This window comes from Mastigoproctus giganteus, chromosome 14 (genome assembly GCF_048544385.1).
Source record: "Mastigoproctus giganteus isolate SK-2022 chromosome 14, ASM4854438v1, whole genome shotgun sequence".
Taxonomy (NCBI): Eukaryota; Metazoa; Arthropoda; class Arachnida; order Uropygi; family Thelyphonidae; genus Mastigoproctus; species Mastigoproctus giganteus.
In genome coordinates this window covers 35,531,914-35,552,615 of record NC_143588.1, presented here as the reverse complement: position 1 = coordinate 35,552,615, position 20,702 = coordinate 35,531,914, and the positions used below count along the sequence as shown (strand labels likewise).

Here is a 20,702-nt window from a genome sequence, read left to right as displayed (position 1 = left end):
AAAATGCTTTTAATATTAGTTACTCTGGGCATATTGCAATGCATGAAATCTCAAACATAATACTGAGAAATTTAAAATAGGACAGGCTGGTAGTGGTTAACATGTGCAGAAGTAAAGTGGTGTTATTATTATTATTAAACATACAGTACAAGGAAGCCTGAGGCTTATGCTGTACTAGGCGAGAGAGAGAGAGAGAGAGAGAGAGAGAGAGAGAGAGAGAGAGAGAGAGAGAGAGAGAGAAAGAGAGAGAGAGAGAGAGAGAGAGTCAGAAGTAAAAGGGAATCACCAAGAAAGAGAAGAATGATGATATCCAGCTCAGGACCCTGGGTGTGCCAAGTCCATACTCACCAGATGTGAGCCCCTGCATTATCTTTGGCATGACTATCCCACTCACAGAGAAAGCAACAATACTTAGTGTAACCGCCGACCAGGCTAGCCGGGTGGGTAAAGTGCCTGCCTGGCAACCCAAAGGTTGTGGGTTCAAATCCCACCTCGGACTTGGATCAAAGTACTGTAAAAACCTTGGGAGGTGCATTATGGCCACAGAAGCTGATGCGCCAACAACTAATAAAAAAAAAAAAACCCCTTAGTGTAACCCTTTTGTAGTCCTAATAAAAATGGCGATTACCTTCAAATCATTACATATCTGCCACTCATACTTCTGATAGTGTACACCTAAGAGGATGTTCTCCATGTCTGTATGTTTCTTTTTTGTGGACGGCATATGCAAGAGGTACTGGAGGCAGCATATTTCCATTGTGTAATAACACAGCCTTAAGGCTAACCTTAGAAGCGTCTATAAAGAGTCCCCAACCCTTGAAATATACCTCACGTTCATTGCTACCATTAACATCTTTCCAAACAGTGAGTTAACCTTCTCTTTGATATAATTTATCAGTCTTTATTTCGAGTACAAAATTTTGTTACTTTCACAAAATGATCTAGATGTTGTTGTTGTTATTTGGTTTTTAGGAGCATTAGCAGCTAAGGCCATATTGCTCCGGGGATATGCGGTGGTCATTTCTTGACCTTTCTGCATCCTCCGTATTTGGTGGTGACGGGCTCGAACCCCGGTCTAATCAAGAAGCGTGTGCTATGCACTGCTGCTCCTTCCCACCTGGCTATGGAGGCGCCTCAAAATGATCTAGAAGATTGCACTATTGTAGCCTCAAAGCCAAAAGTTTTGCCTTATTCTTCAGCAGTTCGAGATCCCTGATGATTAAGCCCATTAAGCTCACTTTCTGTGATTTATGTGGTTCAGAAGGATAAATGTTTGGACAAAATGGTAGACCTTGACATAGACGGATGCTGTACTTCATGTATATCAAAGTCAATGTTCCTCAGTGCCTTCATCAGAGTATACAGAAAAACGGTCAGGTGGTTCAGGAATAGGTAGAGTTTCACTGTTTCACTCAAGGCTTTATACACCTCTATAATACCACCTCGCCAGTGCAAAGTCTCCAGACCCTGTAATTTGCAAAACTTAAGCACGGGAACAAATTGGAGATGGTATATTTGGGAACATCACTGTCCACTTTTTCTTCATTGTCATCCCTTTTCTAATGGGAGGCACCATACAGAAGTAAGTCTGTAATGTTGTTTGTTGGCTCCCTCCATATGGGCACTGCAAAAGGCATAAAATGCCCCTTTCGATTCACTCACGCATTGAGTTTTGATGAACAGTAATACAGCATATGTGTGGAGCATATCTTGTCTTGGTTGCCTACTTTACAGCCAAAGTACAAGAAGTAGGCTTTTTTTTGGCTTGAGTTAAGGGACACTTTCTTGAAGCTAACATGACTTCTCCACATCAGTAATAGAAGTCATCCGGACTATTCGCACAATTACGGGGCATATTAATCTTACATGACACAAATATGTGCAAAAAGTAGGAATCTCACAGTTTTGCCGTTAACCGAGAACAATTCACCCAGTACCTAGCCTTATTTCAGGATTACTGCAATGTAGTTGAAGACGGCAACAACAACAATTTATCAAGTGATGCAAAGTGAGGTGACAGTTGCCGATTACGTGATAGGAACATGGGGGGTACTGAAACTGCAATGTTGCCATGCATTTTGCTGAGAGCTGCAGTAGATAATATAGGGTAACTCACTAATATGAGACTCCAACTGTAATTAAAAAACAAGAGCAAATCGACAAATTTTAATGTGATTTTCGCTGAACACGAAATTTAGTTCATAAAATTAGTCAAGTTTGGGTATTTTCGTAACATTTTTTGTGTTGACTAGGGTTATATAACTTTATATAGGAACATTTTTTTTTTGGAAACTCCAAAATGTCGGAGTCACTCAGATGTATATGTAGTAGAGGCATATGATGCAAGAAAGCAAGCTTATGCAGCATCAGCCAAAAAAAAAAAAAAAAAAACCCCCTTATTTCACCCATCCACTCGCTCCAAATGTTTATCACGTTCTGCCTTGAATCTATTTAAGCTTGCTTTCTTGCATCATATGCCTCTATTAATGCTAATATCTGAGTGACTCCGACATTTTGAAGTTTCCAAAAAAAAAAAAAAAAAAAATGTTCCTACATAAAGTTATATAACCCTGGTCAACACAAAAAATTTGCCTTTAAAATTGTCGATAGAAGTGTACGCACTTCTATCCTACATATGTCTTTGCTAAATTTGAATTTATGCCCTCTGAGGTGATTATTCTGAGGAAGAGGAAGAACCCCATCAGCATTGAGCATGCTCAAACCATTCAAGGCTTTATACACCTCTATAATACCACCTCGCCAGTGCAAAGTCTCCAGACCCTGTAATTTGCAAAACTTAAGCCTTTCTTCGCAAGAGCAACCCTTTGTTCCATTCACTAACCTTGTTGCCGTCTCTGTACTCGTTCCAGCAGCTCTACATCCTTCTTGAAATGAGGCCTCCAGACCTGTATACAGTACTCAAGGTGTGGCCTGAAGATTGCCTTATACAAGAGAATAATCACCTCCTTATCTCTGTTAGAAAAATTCCTGTATATCATTGACAAGACACCATGAGGGACTCTTGCAGCCCGTCTGCACTGTCAGAGAACTTCATATCTGCTTGCACAATTACCCCAATATCCTTTTCATTCTCTACCACTGTCAGTGTAGTACCACAGAGTTGATACATTGCTCTGGGGTTGCTGTTTCCCATATGTAGTACTTTACATTTGTCAATGTTAAACTTCATTTGCCACCTCTCAGCCCATCTGCTCAACCTTTCCAGATCCTGTTGCAGCAGCATAGGGTCAAAGACGATACAAATGTTGGCAGAACCCTGCCAACCTTTGTATCGTCTGCAAACTTGGACTTTAAGCTTGATATACCACCATGAATATCATTTATGAATACAGAAAATAATAATGAACCCAAAACTGAACCCTGAGGGGCTTTAATAACATTAGTCCATGATGAGCAGTGTCCATTGATTACCACTCTCTGTCTTCTCCCCCTCAACCATCCCTTTATCCATAGCAGCAATTTTTCTCCAATGACACACTGCTCCAATTTGTGCAGCAGTCTTCCATGTGCAACAGTATAAAAAGCATTTCTAAGATCCAAATATATAATATCAAAGTTATTCCCTGCATCCAGTTCTTTTGTGACTGCATCATAGTATCCAATCAAATTGGCAAGACTTTCCCTTAACAAACCCATGCTGTGTTTGAGCTATAATTGAAGTCTTGTCTAGATGATCCTGCAGTGCTTCTTTAACCAGTGCCTCCATTAATTTTCCTGGAACAGAAGTTAAACTAACAGGTCTATAATTACTTGTGTCAGCCTTTGATCCTCCTTTTTGAATTGGGGTCACATTTTCACATCTCCAGTCTATAGGTACCTCCCCTGAGTCCAAAGAAGCTCTCATAATTATGGCTAAAGGTTTGCTTACTTCCTTTGCTGCCTCCTCTAATATAACTGGATAGATCCCATCCATCCAAGTTGCCCTTATTGTGTTTATCTTCAACAATTTCTCCTCCACTTTACTCTCAGTTATTATAAGATTATCTAGCTTACTGCCAGAGTTCAAAACAAATCAGGCATTCCCCTCGCTGAATATCTCCTCACGTGTGAATGTCGATGCAAAATATTCATTTAGTTTGTTAGCTACCTGAGCAGGATCATCAACAGTTGAACCATCAATATCAAGTGGAACAATCTGATTCATCCCCTTCCTTCTAGAGTTCAAGGGCACAAAAGGTGATATAGTTGTACACGTTGGCACTAATGATATTAAGAGTAGGAGACCGGCGGAATTACTTAACAAGTACAGGTCACTGTTGAAAAAAAAAAGCCGTGAATTAGGCTTGAATTTGAAAGTGTCTGCAATTCTGCCCAAACCCGATAGGAGGGAGTATATGATGAGAGCCCTGTCGATCAATTCGGCCCTGGAAAGATTGTGCAAGGCTCAAGGGATAGAATTTTTTTCAGCCTGGTCTGTACTTGTTAACAGGAGAGACTGCTTCTACATGGATGGGATACACTTAAATAGAAAGGGTGCAAGAATGTTAGCTGATGCTATCGAGGCAGTGTTAGGTGGGTCGGAAAACTGCTAGATTGGGGGGATACAAGGACTAATAGATTAACAGTAGCCACTGGCAGAGGTGAAAGTGATTCTTGCACTGCTTCTATTGGAATGAGCCGCAGCCTGAAAAATAAGATGCAGGATATTTCAGAGACTGCTGGGAATCATTGCGGTACAAGTAAACACATGGGTTTACTTGTACCGCAATGTTAGGGTAGCTAAAAAAAGGAACAGGTGCATGTATACTTGCGTGTACACCAATGCTAGGAGTTTAGTAAATAAATTTGATGAATTTGAGGTATTGCTCAAAACATCAAAGGCAGATATTGTGGGGATTTTAGAGACGTGGTGTCACACAGACATAAGGAATGCAGAACTGGAATTTGGGGAGTACAATGTCTACAGAAAGGATAGACAGGATAGGGAGGGAGGAGGGGTTATGCTATTAGTTAAGAAATACATAAACTCCAAGGAAGTGAAGCCAGTCGACATTGCTGGACAGTGCAGTGTCGAGTCAGTTTGGTGTGACATAAGCATTGGGAGATCAAAATTGAGAGTAGGAGTGTGCTATAGGCCTAATGACTCTGATGAGTATAATAAGAAACTGTACAGGGAAATAGAGTGGGCCAGTAAATCAGAGTCTTATAATGGGGGATTTTAATTTCCCAGATATTGACTGGAATTTGGGGGCAGGTCACTCACACACTAGCAAGGCTTTTGTGGATTTATTGGATGACTGTTTTCTACATCAGCATGTTCAGGAGGCAATAGAGGGAGTATTAGTCTTGATTTGATTATCAGTAGTGATTCTTCATGCATTAAGAATCTGGAGGTAAATGAACCACTAGGTGGCAGTGATCACAGTGTGCTGAAGTGGGATTTACTCAAAGAGGTAACTACCATTAGGGGTAAAGGGAAGGGTTATTGTTTTCGTAAAGGCGACTACGATGGACTGAAACAGTATTTAAATTCTATACAGTGGGACCAACTGATGATGTTAAGGGATGCAAAGAAAAACAGAAAAGAGTTCTTTACTTATGTAAACTCTAGTAGGAAGGGGATGAATCAGATTGGTCCACTTGCTATCGATGGGTCAACTGTTGATGATCCTGCTCAGGTAGCTAACAAACTAAATGAATATTTTGCATCGACATTCACACATGAGGAGTTATTCAGCGAGGGGAATGCCAGAGGTGTATTCAACTCTGGCAGTAAGCTAGAGAATCTTGTAATAACTGAGAGTAAAGTGGAGGAGAAATTGTTGAAGATAAATACAAGAAAGGCACCTGGGGTGGATGGGATCTATTCAGTTATATTAATGGAGGCAGCAAAGGAAGTAAGCGAACCCTTAGCCATAATTATGGGAGCTTCCTTGGACTCAGGGGAAGTACCCATGGACTGGAGATGTGCAAGTGTGACCCCAATTCACAAAGGAGGATCAAAGGGCGACACAAGTAAATATAGACCTGTTAGTTTAACTTCTGTTCCCGGAAAATTAATGGAGGCACTGGTTAAAGAAGCACTGCAGGATCATCTAGACAAGACTTCAGTTATAGCTCAGACACAGCATGGTTTTTTTTAAGGGGAAGTCTTGCCTGACCAATTTGATTGGATACTATGATGCAGTCACAAAAGAACTGGATGCAGGGAATAGCTTTGATATTATATACTTGGATCTTAGAAAGGCTTTTGATACTGTTGCACATGGAAGACTACTGCACAAATTGGAGCATTGTGGCATTGGAGGCAAATTAGCATTAGCATTAGTAGAGGCATTTGATGCAAGAAAGCAAGCTTATGCAGCATCAGCCAAAAAAAAAACCCACTTCCACTTCACCCCTCTGTTCGTTCAAAATACCTGTCCAGCTGAGCCTTAAACTTATTTAGGCTATCAACCTCCACCACAAGGGATGGCAGTCTGTTCCACCAACCAACCACCCGCTGGCTAAAGGCAAATTTCCGCACGTCTATCCTACATCTGTCTTTCCTCAATTTGAATTTATGCCCTCTCAGGTGATTTTTCTGAGCTAGAGGAAGAATCCCATCAGCATTGAGCATGCTTAAACCATTCAAGGCTTTATACACCTCTATCAGATCACCTCGCCGGTGCCTAGTCTCCAGACACTGTAATTTGCAAAACTTAAGCCTTTCCTCGTAAGAGCACCCCTTTGTTCCATTCACTAATCTTGTTGCCCTTCTCTGTACTCGTTCCAGCAGCTCTACATCCTTCTTGAAATGAGGCCTCCAGACCTGTATACAGTACTCTAGGTGTGGCCTGACCATTGCCTTATACAATGGAATAATCACCTCCTTATCATCCCTGCTGGAAAAATTCCTGTATATCATTGACAATACTCCATCAGCTACTCTTGCAGCCCGTCTGCACTGCTCAGAGAACTTCATATCTGCCTGCACAATCACCCCCAAGTCCCTTTCATTCTCTACCACTGTCAGTGTAGTACCACAGAGTTGATACGTTGCCCTGGGGTTGCTGTTTCCCATGTGTAGTACTTTACATTTGTCAATGTTAAACTTCATTTGCCACCTCTCAGCCCATCTGCTCAACCTTTCCAGATCCTGTTGCAGCAGTGTAGTGTCAGTAGTGTCCTTGACAACCCTGCCAACCTTTGTATCATCTGCAAACTTGGACATTAAGCTTGATATACCATCATCAATATCATTTATAAATACAGAAAACAATAATGGACCCAACACTGAGCCCTGAGGGACTCCACTAATAACATTAGTCCACGATGAGCAGTGTCCATTGATTACCACTCTCTGTCTTCTCCCACTCAACCACCCCTTTATCCATAGCAGCAATTTGCCTCCAATGTCACACTGCTCCAATTTGTGTATCAGTCTTCCATGTGCAACAGTATCAAAAGCCTTTCTAAGATCCAAGTATATAATATCAAAGTTATTCCCTGCATCCAGTTCTTTTGTGACTGCATCATAGTATCCAATCAAGTTGGTCAGGCAAGACTTCCCCTTAACAAAACCATGCTGTGTCTGAGCTATAACTGAAGTCTTGTCTAAATGATCCTGCAGTGCTTCTTTAACCAGTGCCTCCATTAATTTTCCTGGAACAGAAGTTAAGCTCACAGGTCTATAGTTACTTGTGTCAGCCTTTGATCCTTCTTTGTGAATTGGGGTCACATTTGCACATTTCCAGTTTATGGGTACCTCCCCTGAGTCCAAGGAAGCTCTCATAATTATGGCTAAGGGTTTGCTTACTTCCTTTGCTGCTTCCTTTAATATAACTGGATAGATCCCATCCACCCTGGGTGCCTTTCTTGTGTTTATCTTCAACAGTTTCTCCTCCACTTTACTCCCAGTTATTTCAAGATTCTGTAGCTTACTGCTAGAGTTGAATACACCTCTGGCATTCCCGTTGCTGAATAACTCCTCATGTGTGAATGTCGATGCAAAATATTCATTTAGTTTGTTAGCTACCTGAGCAGGATCATCAACAGTTGACCCATCAATATCAAGTGGACCAATCTGATTCATCCCCTTCCTTCTAGAGTTTACATAAGTAAAGAACTCTTTGCTGTTTTTCTTTGCATCCCTTGCCAAGGATTTCTCGTAATCTGCCTTCGCCTGCCTAACCTCCTTTGTAACTTGGTTGCATATCAACTTGTATCTATCATAGGCTTCTGTGTCATGTGTTAATTTGTAAGTATCCCATGCATTTTTCTTCTCTGCCATATGCCTCATTAGTTCATCTGACATCCATTTTGGCCTAAACCTTGAACAATATTTCTTAGTTGGTGCTATGGATAAAGCACCAACAAATTGCTGCTATGGATAAAGGGGTGATTGAGGGGGAGAATACAGAGAGTGGTAATCAATGGACACTGCTCATCGTGGACTAATGTTATTAGTGGAGTCCCTCAGGGTTCAGTATTGGGTCCATTATTGTTTTCTGTATTTATAAATGATATTGATGATGGTATATCAAGCTTAATGTCCAAGTTTGCAGACGATACGAAGGTTGGCAGGGTTGTCAAGGACACTACTGGCACTATGCTACTGCAACAGGATCTGGAAAGGTTGAGCAGATGGGCTGAGAGGTGGCAAATGAAGTTTAACATTGACAAATGTAAAGTACTACATATGGGAAACAGCAACCCCAGAGCAACGTATCAACTCTCTGTGGTACTACACTGACAGTGGTAGAGAATGAAAGGGACCTGGGGGTGGTTGTGCAGGCAGATATGAAGTTTTCTGAGCAGTGCAGACGGGCTGCAAGAGTAGCTCTTGGTATATTGTCGATGATATATAGGAATTTTTCTAGCAGGGATAAGGAGGTGATTATTCCCTTGTATAAGGCAATGGTCAGACCACACCTAGAGTACTGTATACATGTTTGGAGGCCTCATTTCAATAAGGATGTAGAGATGCTGGAACGAGTACAGAAAAGGGCAACAAGATTAGTGAATGGAACAAAGGGGTGCTCTTACGAAGAAAGGCTTAAGTTTTGCAAATTACAGTGTCTAGAGACAAGGCACCAGCGAGGTGATCTGATAGAGGTGTACAAAGCCTTGAATGGTTTGAGCATGCTCAATGCTGATGGGGTTCTTCCTCTTGCTCAGAATAATCACCTGAGAGGGCATAAATTCAAATTGAGGAAAGATAGATGTAGGATAGACGTGAGGAAATTTCCCTTTAGCCAGCAGGTGGTTGGCTGAACAGACTTCCATCCCCTGTCGTGGAAGTTGATAGCCTAAATAAGTTTAAGGCTCAGCTGGACAGGTATTTCGAACGAAAAGAGGGGTGAAGTGGAAGTGGTTATTTTTTATTTATTTATTTATTTTTTTGGCTGATGCTGCATAAGCTTGCTTTCTTGCATCAAATGCCTCTACTAATGCTAATGCTAATGTTTACGTAAGTAAAGAACTCTTGGCTGTTTTTCTTTGCATCCTTTGCCAAAGATTTCTCATAATCTGCCTAACTTCCTTTGTAATTTGATTACAGATCAACTTATATCTATCATAGGCTTCTGTGTCACATGTTAATTTATTTGTATCCCATGCATTTTTCTTCTCTGCCATATGTCTCATTAGTTCATCTGATATCCATTTAGGCATAAACCTTGAACAATATTTCTTAGTTGGTATGTAAAGCCTAGTAGCTTCCAAGACAAGTTCTTTGAATGCTTCCCATTTTGAATTTGCTGTTGGTAACATCATCAGTTGATCCCACTATATAGAATTTAAATACTGTCTCAGACCATCGTAGTCGCCTTTAGAAAAGCAAAAACCCTTCCCTTTACCCCTGATGGTAGTTACCTCTTTGAGTAAATCCCACTTCAGCACACTGTGATCACTGCCACCTAGTGGTTCCTGTATATGCAGATTCTTAATGCATGAAGAATCACTACTGATAATCAAATCAAGAGTATTACTCCCTCTAGTTGCCTCCCGAACATGCTGCTGTAGAAAACAATCATCCAATAAATCCACAAAAGCCTTGCTAGTGTGTGTGTGTGAGTGACCAACCCACAAATTCCAGTCAATATCTGGGAAATTAAAATCCCCCATTATAAGACTCTCTGATTTACTGGCCCACTGTATTTCCCTGTACAGTTTCTTATTATACTCATCAGAGTCATTAGGCCTATAGCACACTCCTACTCTCAATTTTGATCTCCCAATGCTTATGTTACACCAAACTGACTCGACACTGCACTGTCCAGCGATGTCGACTGGCTTCACTTCCTTGGATTTTATGTGTTTCTTAACTAAAACATAACCCCTCCTCCCTTCCTATCCTGTCTACCCTTTCTGTACACATTGTACTCCCCAAATTCCAGTTCTGCATTCCTTATATCTCTGTGACACCACGTCTCTGATATCCCAACAATATCTGCCTTTGATGTTTTGAGCAATACCTCAAATTCATCAAACTTATTTACCAAACTCCTAGCATTTGTGTACACGCATGTATACATGCACCTGTTCCTATTCTTAGCTACCCTAACACAACCCATGTGTTTACTTGTACCGCAATGGTTCCCAGCAGTCTCTGCAATATCCTGCATCTTGTTTTCCAGGCTGCTGCTCATTCCAATAGAAGCAGTGCAAGAATCACTTTCACCTCTGCCAGTGGCTACTGTTAATCTATTAGTCCTTGTATCCCCTTAAGCTAGCAGTTTTCCGACCCACCTAACACTGCCTCGATAGCATCAGCAAATATTCTTGCACCCTTTCTAGTTAAGATACGCTCTCTTGAATCTGTTAGAGAGCATCCCTTAACTCGAGCCACCATAAAAAAGGTCTACTTCTCGTACTTTGGGTGTAAAGTAGGTGACTAGGACAAGAACTCCACACATATTCTCACTACCTGTTCATCAAAATTCAACATGTGGGTGAATTGAAAGGGACGTTTTATGCCTTTCGCAGTGCCCATGATATGGAGGATGCTAACAAATCATGTCACAGACTGTTACTTCTGTATATGGTGCCTATAAGAAAAGGGATGACAATTAAGAAAAAGTAGACAGTGATGTACCCAAATATACAATCTGCAATTCGTCCCGTGCCTCAAGGTGAAATAAATACTACCTATTCCTGAACCACCTGACCATTTTTCTAAACACTCTAGTGAAGAGAAGATACAGATGAACATCAACTTGATATGCATGAAGAAATACAGCAGCCATCTACGTCAAGGGATCCACCATTTCGTCCAAACCTTTATCCTTCTGAACAACATAAGATCACAGAAAGTAAGCTTATTGACCTCATCAAGAATCTCAAACATCCGAAGAATGAGGGGAAAGCTTTTGGCCTGGAGGCTACAACACTGGAATCTTCTAGATCATTCTGTCAAAGTGACAGCATTTCTTAATTCGAAATAAAGACTATGATAAATTCTATCAAACAGAAGGTGAACTCAGTGTTTGTAAGGGGGGTTGATGGTCTAATGGCAGCAATGAACATGAGGCCCCTGTTCCCAAAGAATGGCAACTATTTGTAGAGGCTTCTAAAGTTAGCCTTAAGGCTGTGTTATTACACAACGGAAATATGCTGCCTTCAATACTTCTTACATATGCTGTCCACAAAAAAGAAACATATGCAAACATGGAGAACATCCGCTTAGGTGTACACTATTAGAAGTATCAGTGGCTGCTTTTTTAAAGGTAATCAGCGTTTTATTAGGAGTACAAAAGCGTTACATTAAGTATTGTTGCTTTCTCTGGGAGTGGAATAGTCTTGCTAAGGTACTACAAGAAGAGGAGTTGGCCTCAAAAAAATTCATTAACACCTAGAATGAAAAACGTAGCATATGAACCTCTGGTAGAACCAAATAAAGTTTTGCTTCCACCCTACTCCAGATCAAACTGGGGCTCATGAAAAATTTCATGAAGGCTTTGGAAGTGAATGGTCCTGCAATCACATACTTGCAAGAGAAATTCCCAAGACTTAGTACAGAGACGATTAAAGCAGGCATTTTCGTTGGTCCACAAATAAGGCAACTTTTCAAAGTGATAGCGAGAAACCAGTGAGGAAAGCCTTTTGAAATGTTTCAACTGGCTTTCTAGGAAATGTTAAAACGAGCAACTACAGGCAGCTTGTGGAAGATGTCATTACTTCTTACAAAAAACTGGGGTGCAACATGTCAATGAAGATGCATTTCTTGCACTCACACCTGGATTTCTTCTCGCCAAATTGTGGTGCAGTGACGAACATGGCCAATGCTTCCATCAAGACGGCAGTGATGGAACAAAGATACAAAAGCAAATGCAGTGCCATGTTAGCCTATTATTGTTGGATGGTGAAAAGGGATGGTAAATACAAGCAAAAGGCAAAAAGGTCCCATGTTTGATACAGGTATGTTCGTAGTTATAGCTTCCTGCCAGATATATAAATACTTCAAATCTCTTCATAATATGAGGAAACCGTCTGCAGTAGCATGCAACAACTGTAACTTCATATGCAAGATGTGCTGCTGAAGTCTGAACAATGGAGGAAGCTAAACCATGCCAGCAAACCAAATAGCAATTAGAATCAACTTTCCTACTTACTGTCTACCTGATATATGTTTACTATGATTATAGTGAACTCACCTTAAAGAACACAATTTTGCTGCATGCTGGATATCAGCTAAATCTGAATTTTGTTGTTTCAACTGAAGATTGATGCGCTCAAATTCAGGATGCTGACTACTCAGAACAAGTTTGGGATGATTGCAGACTTTACGGAGATACTGCAATGCCTATTAAATGTGAACACAATCAGAACATCAAATTACACTTCCAGAAATATTTACAATCTACTGCATCAATTACCTTTATTTATTTTCACAAACGTACATTCAGTTAAAATTTTAAGGGAGAACCTTATGGTGACTAAATAAATCCGATTAACTCTTGCACCTCATTTAGTCCTAACAAACTTATTCATTTAACCACACATTTTTCATAATAATTATAATGAGATATTAGTTATCTCCATTTTATGAAATATAGCAAGTTAATTTTCTACGCAACATTTTTCAGTTTGCATAGAACACACTACAGGTTAATAATATACTGAATAACAACATCTAAGGTACCATTTCAGAGGTGTGTTCTAGGTAACAACTTTGAGTTTCTTACATTGTATTTACCATCATGTTTCCTTCTTGCACAATTTTCCTATCTCAACTTCTGAAAAGAAGAAAAAAAAAAAAAAAAAAAATCCAAATCCAAATAAATTCACCTCAGTGACAAAATTCTTAAAAGAAGCTACAGCTGTCATACATCTACCAACATTAGCAAATTTTTGAGCATTATTAACTATTCAGGGTGTCTGGTGACTACTAAGAAATGAATAATGCAGAAATGTTTAGGACTGAGAATATTGTATCCAAGTATGGAGACTGCATCTAAAAAAAAAACAAAAAAAACCCCTGAGCTTTTAGAGAGGGTCCAAAAATGAGCAAATGCTTTGTAATGTCAGTAAAAGGATAACCATATGAGTAAGAACTATGAATATGTAGATTATTGCATTTGAAATATTCATCTTTATAAATAACAACAGAACTAGGGGGCCATAAATTACGGAAAAAGAGGTACAAACTGGAATATAGGATGCTTTCCTTTAGCTAGTGAGTTGTTAATTACTGGAATAAGTAACTGCTAGGGGTAGTTGTGGGCTGAGACTTTGGTAAATTCAAAAATCAGCTGAATTGATACTTATGTGAGGTGTGAAATGTAAAATTATTTTAAATTATGCCCCTCCCCTTTTTGTACCATGGTTGTGAAATCAGCATGAGATTTTTAACTGGGTATAATTTTGCATATTTTATCTCTACTGTAAATACTTTTTGCTATAATCTGTTGTCTGTTTAAAATTGCACTTTTTTTTTTTTAATGCATAACAATTATATATAAACCCAAGAGGTAGATCTTAATATATAATTATATGAGCTAATATAAAGCATATATCTTTCTTTGCCTGCATCAAATATACTTGGAATATGTTTAAAAGAAATACAGGTAGAACCTGTGATATCCAGCTGTACAAATGCTGGAATCTGGACACTTTAATTTTTTTTTTTTTTTTTGTGAAACTGGGCCATTTCAGTTTTATGCAAAACTTGTTCTCTGAACAGTGCTGTTCAACTATTTCTCCAAATCTTATTATATTAAAGTAAAGTCAAACAATATTGAACTTAATGTTTTCAAAACTCCACTGGCAGCTGTGTACTTTTTGTAAATATACATTTATTTTTGGCAAATAGCACTTTCATCTGCTGTAAGTATACACATTATGGTTTTTCTCATGATAGAAGTCTGCTGGCCACCAAATGGAAGTCCACAGTTTATCATACTGAGTTATTTGTTTATTATTATATTATTTTTTTAAATATTACACATAAAAATAGCCATACTTTTAGTGTATGTAAAAACAATTTGCCATGAAATGCTTTGCTGCAACCAGTTTGTCATCTATCAAACATGTTATATTTCTATGTACTCACCTCTCTCCTTACTCCTAAATGTAAACCTCATGGTAGAATTTCTATGCTGGCACTACACTAGTGTAGGATCTTCCTTCTTGAAAACCCCTATTGGGAAAGGATAAATGCTGATACCATTTCTGCATTGTGGGATTCCACAGTCATTGGGCCCAAATGCAATCACATGAGAACGCCTCTTCCTATGACATTCTCCCCTCTCTCTCCTTTCATATATTTCTTCTAGCAAGCCCTTCTCTGCAGCCCACTACTTTGGCCCCCCATTCAGGCCTGCCCTCTTGCCTATTTCTCAGTGCTCTTTTCTTAATAAAAACTTTTTTTTTTATTTGGTCTCTGCTAGGAAGCTCAGGTGACCCTGGCAGAGACTAGCCAGAGAATCATGGACAGCTTGGCTCACCTCCTAGTGGTGTGTACAGGCAAAGTGGGGGTCCCATTAGAGGTCATACAGCTAAGAGACAGAAAAACACAACACTACTTTACATGAACACACACTACACACATTTCTGTCTTTTGCAGAGTTATGTTTTCTATTTAAGAGTAATGATGGCACAGTTGTGGGAACCACCGGTGGCACCTTACCCTAATACTATGTTCTCATCTCTCACTGATATTTAAAAATGGTCATTGACAGAGAAGACAGCCTTTACTAAATTGTTAGCAAGGGAGGGGTGGTGTTTTGGATCATATTTTTGAACTAATTCTGTTGGCAATGCAAGTTACCATTCTGTGAATTTATTTGCTTTGAAAATTAATCTTTACTGATATTAATTTTTATTAATCTTTATAATAGTTAAATTTTTGCTGCTTCTAAAGTGAGAGAGAGTATTATATCTAGGGCATACCATTTGCATTTCCCAAGAAATAAAAAACCAGCAGAACAATTCTGATGACACACAGCAAGCTTTAAGCAGGTCTTTATTATGCCTATATTCATTATTCTTGCCTATCTAATTACATACTTATAACTGTTTAGTATTTTAGTAAGCAAAACAGGTATGGAGTACTGCATTAAAGGTATCTGAATACAGGAATGGAGAATTTCAATTGAGATTATCACTTTCATTTGTTGTTCAACAGTACGTTTGACTGATAATACATACAATACAGTTAATATCATTTAGAAAACAAAAACTATATATTCCACAATAAAATATATTGTAGAATAAAAAATAAAGGCATAATGCCAAATTTTTGATGCCATATGAATCCTTGATTTGTTTCAAATTAAGGGAATTGCCAGCCATTCCATGCACTTTATACGTTTGCGTTACGTTTTTCAGCAACTGACAAATTATCTACTTCCATCTATTAGGAATACTCTGCCTGGTCTGCACAATTTCTCTGTGAGTGCTTGTTTACCTTCTTACAGCAGCAAATAACCTTTTTGAACAGGTGAGTTATGGAAATAACCTTATATGGTTAATTTCTTTTGAAGGCCAAAATGTGTAAATATGGAGTTCAGTTTTGACCTAATAATCACATTTACTAGAAAAAATTTAAATTTCACTTTTTCAGTGAAATTGATCTTGTGTTTCATTTCATCGGCATGTAATGTTCACAGCTTCCAAACTAACTTTATGTTATGGAAGAAAGTTTGCTGAGAGTAATTATCATCTTTTTCTAAGTAGGTTAGAATCCTTGCCTTATAACTTCAAAATTTAGAAGACAAGAAACATGTATAAATGATAATTAAGTAGTATGATAATAAACAAACTTCAATAATGCTTAAAAGCACATAAGAGAACTTTTAATACATGGTCAATCAACTAAGTCAATATTCTGTGATGTAAGCTAAAATGATAGAGATGACAATAATAAGTCATTATTAAGGAATCTAACATGTATACCCCTTGTTTAACTTAATTTGCACACTATTTAAAATAGCTCCACTGGACACAATATTGCCATGGGGGATGTCTTTGTGTGTGTGCGCAATGTAAGGATTGTAAGGAAATCAGGTGACGACTCAGCGTTGTTATGGGCCTATATGAGAGCTTGAAGGATAGGGTGGATGCTCTCGAAGGATCTAAATTGAGGGGCCCATCAAGCTCTCAGCTGCCCACATCAACGCCAGAGCTTACACTTGGTCATCACGCAACACAGCGGCAACCCCCAAGGCAGAATGCGCTGGTCCCACAGGAACTAGTAGTTGTTAGTGACTCTATTGTCAGGGGAAACGGGGAATATGCTTTGTAAAAAGGATAGGTGGAACAGGACCAGGGTTTGTCTGCCAGGAAAAAAAGGTTGATGACATCGTAGAGCGGATATCATCTTTCAAGGGCACAAAAGGTGATATAGTTGTACACGTTGGCACTAATGATATTAAGAGTAGGAGACCGGCAGAATCACTTAACAAGTACAGGTCACTGTTGAAAAAAAGCTGGGAATTAGGACTGAATTTGAAAGTCTCTGCAATTCTGCCCAGACACGATAGAAGGGAGTATATGATGAGAGCCTTGTCGATCAATTCGGCCCTGGCAAGATTGTGCAAGGTCCAAGAGATAGAATTTTTTTCAGCCTGGTATGTACTTGTTAACAGGAGAGACTGCTTCTACAGGGATGGGATACACTTAAATAGAAAGGGTGCAAGAATATTTGCTGATGCTATCGAGGAGGATACAAGGACTATTAGTTTAACAGTAGCCGCAGGCAGAGGTGAAGGTGATTCTTGCACAACTTCTATTAGAATAAGTAGCGACCTGGAGCGAGGGGGTGTTGGGGGGTTTCAGGGACGGATGGCAGTCATCGTGAAATAGGTGGGTATATGGAATGTGTTAGGGTAACTAGGAATAGGAGCATTTATACTTACATGTATACCAATGCAAGAAGTATAGTAAATAAATTTGATGATTTTGAAGTGTTGGTCAAGGCATCAAAGGCGGATATTGTTGGGATAGCAGAGACATGGTGTCACACAGATATAAGGAATGCCGAACTGGAATTTGGGGAGTACAATGTGTACAGAAAGGATAGACAGGATAGAAAGGAAGGAGGTGTTATGCTGTTAATTAAAAAAACATAAAATCAAAAGAAGTGCACCCAATTGATATAGATGAACAGTGCACTGTTGAGTCAGTTTGGTGTGACATAAGCACTGCGAAAGCAAAAATAAGAGTAGGAGTGTGTTATAGACCTAATGACTCAAATGAGTACAATGAACAATTGTACAGAGAAATAGAGTGGGCCAGTAAATCAGAATGTCTTATAATGGGGGAATTTTAATTTCCCAGATATTGACTGGAACTTGTGGGTTGGTCACTTACACACTAGTCAGACTTTTGTGGATTTACTGGATGATTGTTTTCTGCAGCAGCATGTTCGAGAGGCAACCAGAGAGAGTAATACTCTTGATCTGGTTATCAGCAGCGATCATTCTGGTATTAAGAATTTGCAGATAAAGGAACCACTAGGTGGCAGTGATCACAGTGTACTGATGTGGGATTTACTTAAAGATTTAATTACCATCAGGGGTAAAGGAAAGGGTTTTTGCTTCCGTAAAGGTGAGTACAGTGCTCTCAGAAAGTTTTTAAATTCTGTACAGTGGGATCAACTGACGATGTTACCAACAATAAATTCTAAGTGGGAAGCATTCAAGGAATTAATCATGGATGCTACTAAGAGTTTCATACCTATTAAGAAATATTGTTCAAGGTTTAGGCCTAAATAGTTATCTAATGAACTAATGAGACTCGTAACAGAGAAGAAAAATGCATGGGATGCATATAAATTATCATGCAACTCAGAAGCCTATGGCAGATATAAGCTAGTCTGTAATCAGGTCACAAAGGAGGTTAGGCAGGCGAATGCAGATTACAAGAAATCCTTGGCAAAAGATGCTAAGAAAAACAGCAAGAATTTCTTTACTTATATAAACTCTAAAAGGAAGGGGATGAATCTGATTGGTCCACTTGACATCGATGGCTCGACTGTTGATGATCCTGCTCAGATAGCACTGCGAACAAACATAGCAAACAAACTGAATGAGTATTTTGCATCTACATTCACACATGAGGAATTATTAAGGTTTGAAAATGGCAGAAGGTTATCGTAGAAGGTAAATTGTAGCAAGATACTTAATGATTTTGTAATAACCGAGAGCAAAGTGGAGGAGAAATTGTTGAAGTTAAACATAAGAAAAGCACCTGGGATGGATGGGATCTATCCAGTTATATTAAAGGAGGCGGCAGAGCAACTAAGCATACCCTTAGCCATAATTATGAGAGCATACTTGGACTCAGGGGAGGTTCCCACGGACTGGAGATGTGCAAATGTATCCCCAATTCACAAAGGGGATCAAAAGGTGACACAAGTAATTACAGACCAGTTAGTTTAACTTCTGTTCCGGGTAAAATAATGGAGTCACTGGTTAAAGATGCATTGCAGGATCATCTAGACAAGACTGCAGCAATAATTCAGACACAGCATGGGTTTGTGAAGGGAAAGTCTTGTTTGACAAATTGGATAGGATATTATGGTGTGGTTACAAAGGAACTGGATGCAAAAAATAATTTTGATATCATATATTTGGATTTCAGGAAAGCTTTTGGCACTGTTGCGCATGGAAGACTTTTGTACAAATTGTTGCAGAATAGTATTAAGGGTAAGTTGCTACAATGGATAAAAGGATGGTTAAGTGGGAGAAGACAGAGGGTGGTAATCAATGGGTGCTGCTCTTCATGGATTAATGTTATTAGTGGAGTCCCCCAGGGGAAACGGGGAATATTTATCAATGACATTGATGAAGGTATATCAGGCTTAATGTCGAAGTTTGCAGATGATACAAAGGTTGGCAGGGTTGTTAATGACAGTAATGGCAGCGCGCTACTGCAACAGGATCTAGATAATTTGGGCAGTTGGGCTAAGAAGTGGCAACTGAAGTTTATCCTAGACAAATGCAAAGTACTGCATATTGGTAGAAGTAACCCCCAGAGAAATGTACCAACTGTGTACGTTTCTCTGGGGGTTACTTCTACCCAGGTGCTAGAAAATGAAAAAGACCTGGGAGTAATTGTGCAGTCAGATATGAAGTTTTCTGAACTATGCAGACAGGCTGCCAGGGCAGGTCATGGGGTTTTGTCAATGATATATAGGAATTTTGCTAGCAGGGAAAAGGAGGTGTTTGTCTCTCTCTGTATAAGGCAATGGTCTTGAGTACTGCGTACAGGTCTGGAGGCCTAATTTTAGGAAGGATGTAGATTTGCTTGAGCGTGTACAGAGAAGGGCAACCAGATTGGTGAGGGGAATGAAGGGATCCTCTTACCAAGAGAGGCTTAAATTCTGTAAACTGCAGTGGCTGGAGACTAGGCACCTGCGCAGTGATCTGATTGAGGTGTATAAGGCCTTGAATGGGTTGAGCACGCTGAATTGTGATGGGATCCTTCCACTTGTTCAGATTACAAACCTAAGGGGGCATAAATTCAAATTAAGAAAGGACAGATGTAGAAGAGATGTGCGGAAATTTGCCTTTAGGCAGTGGGTGGTTAATTGCTGGAACAAACTTCCATCTGTCGTTGTGGAAGTTGATAGGTTGAATAAATTTAAGGAGGAACTGGACTGGCATTTGGAGGGAATGGTGTATAAGCCACTACTACTACTACTACTACTACAATCTGCAGTAAGGAAGAGTGACAAAGGTACCCTGGGTAGAAAGTATGCATAATGAAAGAAACTCAAGAATATTCCTACATTATTTCAAGAGCACCTTTATCATAGTGTTATTAGCATAATCCATGGGAGTTCTTTCAATGTGACAGTTGTTCTAGCATTGATAGAGTTGCCAACAAAATGTCATTATTAGGGTGCTTAATATGTATACCCCTTTTTCACATTAATTTTCAAAATTAAAATTGCTGCTGCTGTAAAATTGGGGTGTACTGATCACAACTTGCAATAAGGCACTGTGACAAAGGCACAATGCATGCACAATGTAAACTTGATAATGACACTGCAAGAAAGTTACAGAGAATCTTTGTCACAGTGCTATTAGCTTAATCCATCCAGTTTTTTCAATGTGACAGTTATTCGAATAATGAAATTCTCAAGAAAATCTAATCCCCCTCCCCCAATAGTGTTGTATAATCAAATATTCTTAATCATCCATAATCATCTTTTTTAATTACAATCAGATCAACTAAAGAAATACTATATTAAATTTTTTATGCTATATTTGTTAAAAAATGTTTAATGTAAGACAGCCGTTCCCAAACTTTTT

At 39.2% G+C, this 20,702-nt stretch overlaps 1 protein-coding gene across 4 annotated transcripts in view; it reads right to left on the bottom strand.

Annotated features, from left to right (window-relative positions):
- LOC150075060 (TATA-binding protein-associated factor 172-like) overlaps positions 1–20,702 on the bottom strand; it is a 934,682-nt gene that overhangs the window by 45,549 nt on the left and 868,431 nt on the right. For all 4 annotated transcript variants that reach the window (XM_090388242.1, XM_090388245.1, XM_090388243.1 and 1 more), the window contains exon 35: positions 12,597–12,745. In XM_090388242.1, the coding sequence (XP_090244368.1) occupies positions 12,597–12,745 (149 nt within the window). The remainder of the gene's footprint in view (positions 1–12,596; positions 12,746–20,702) is intronic.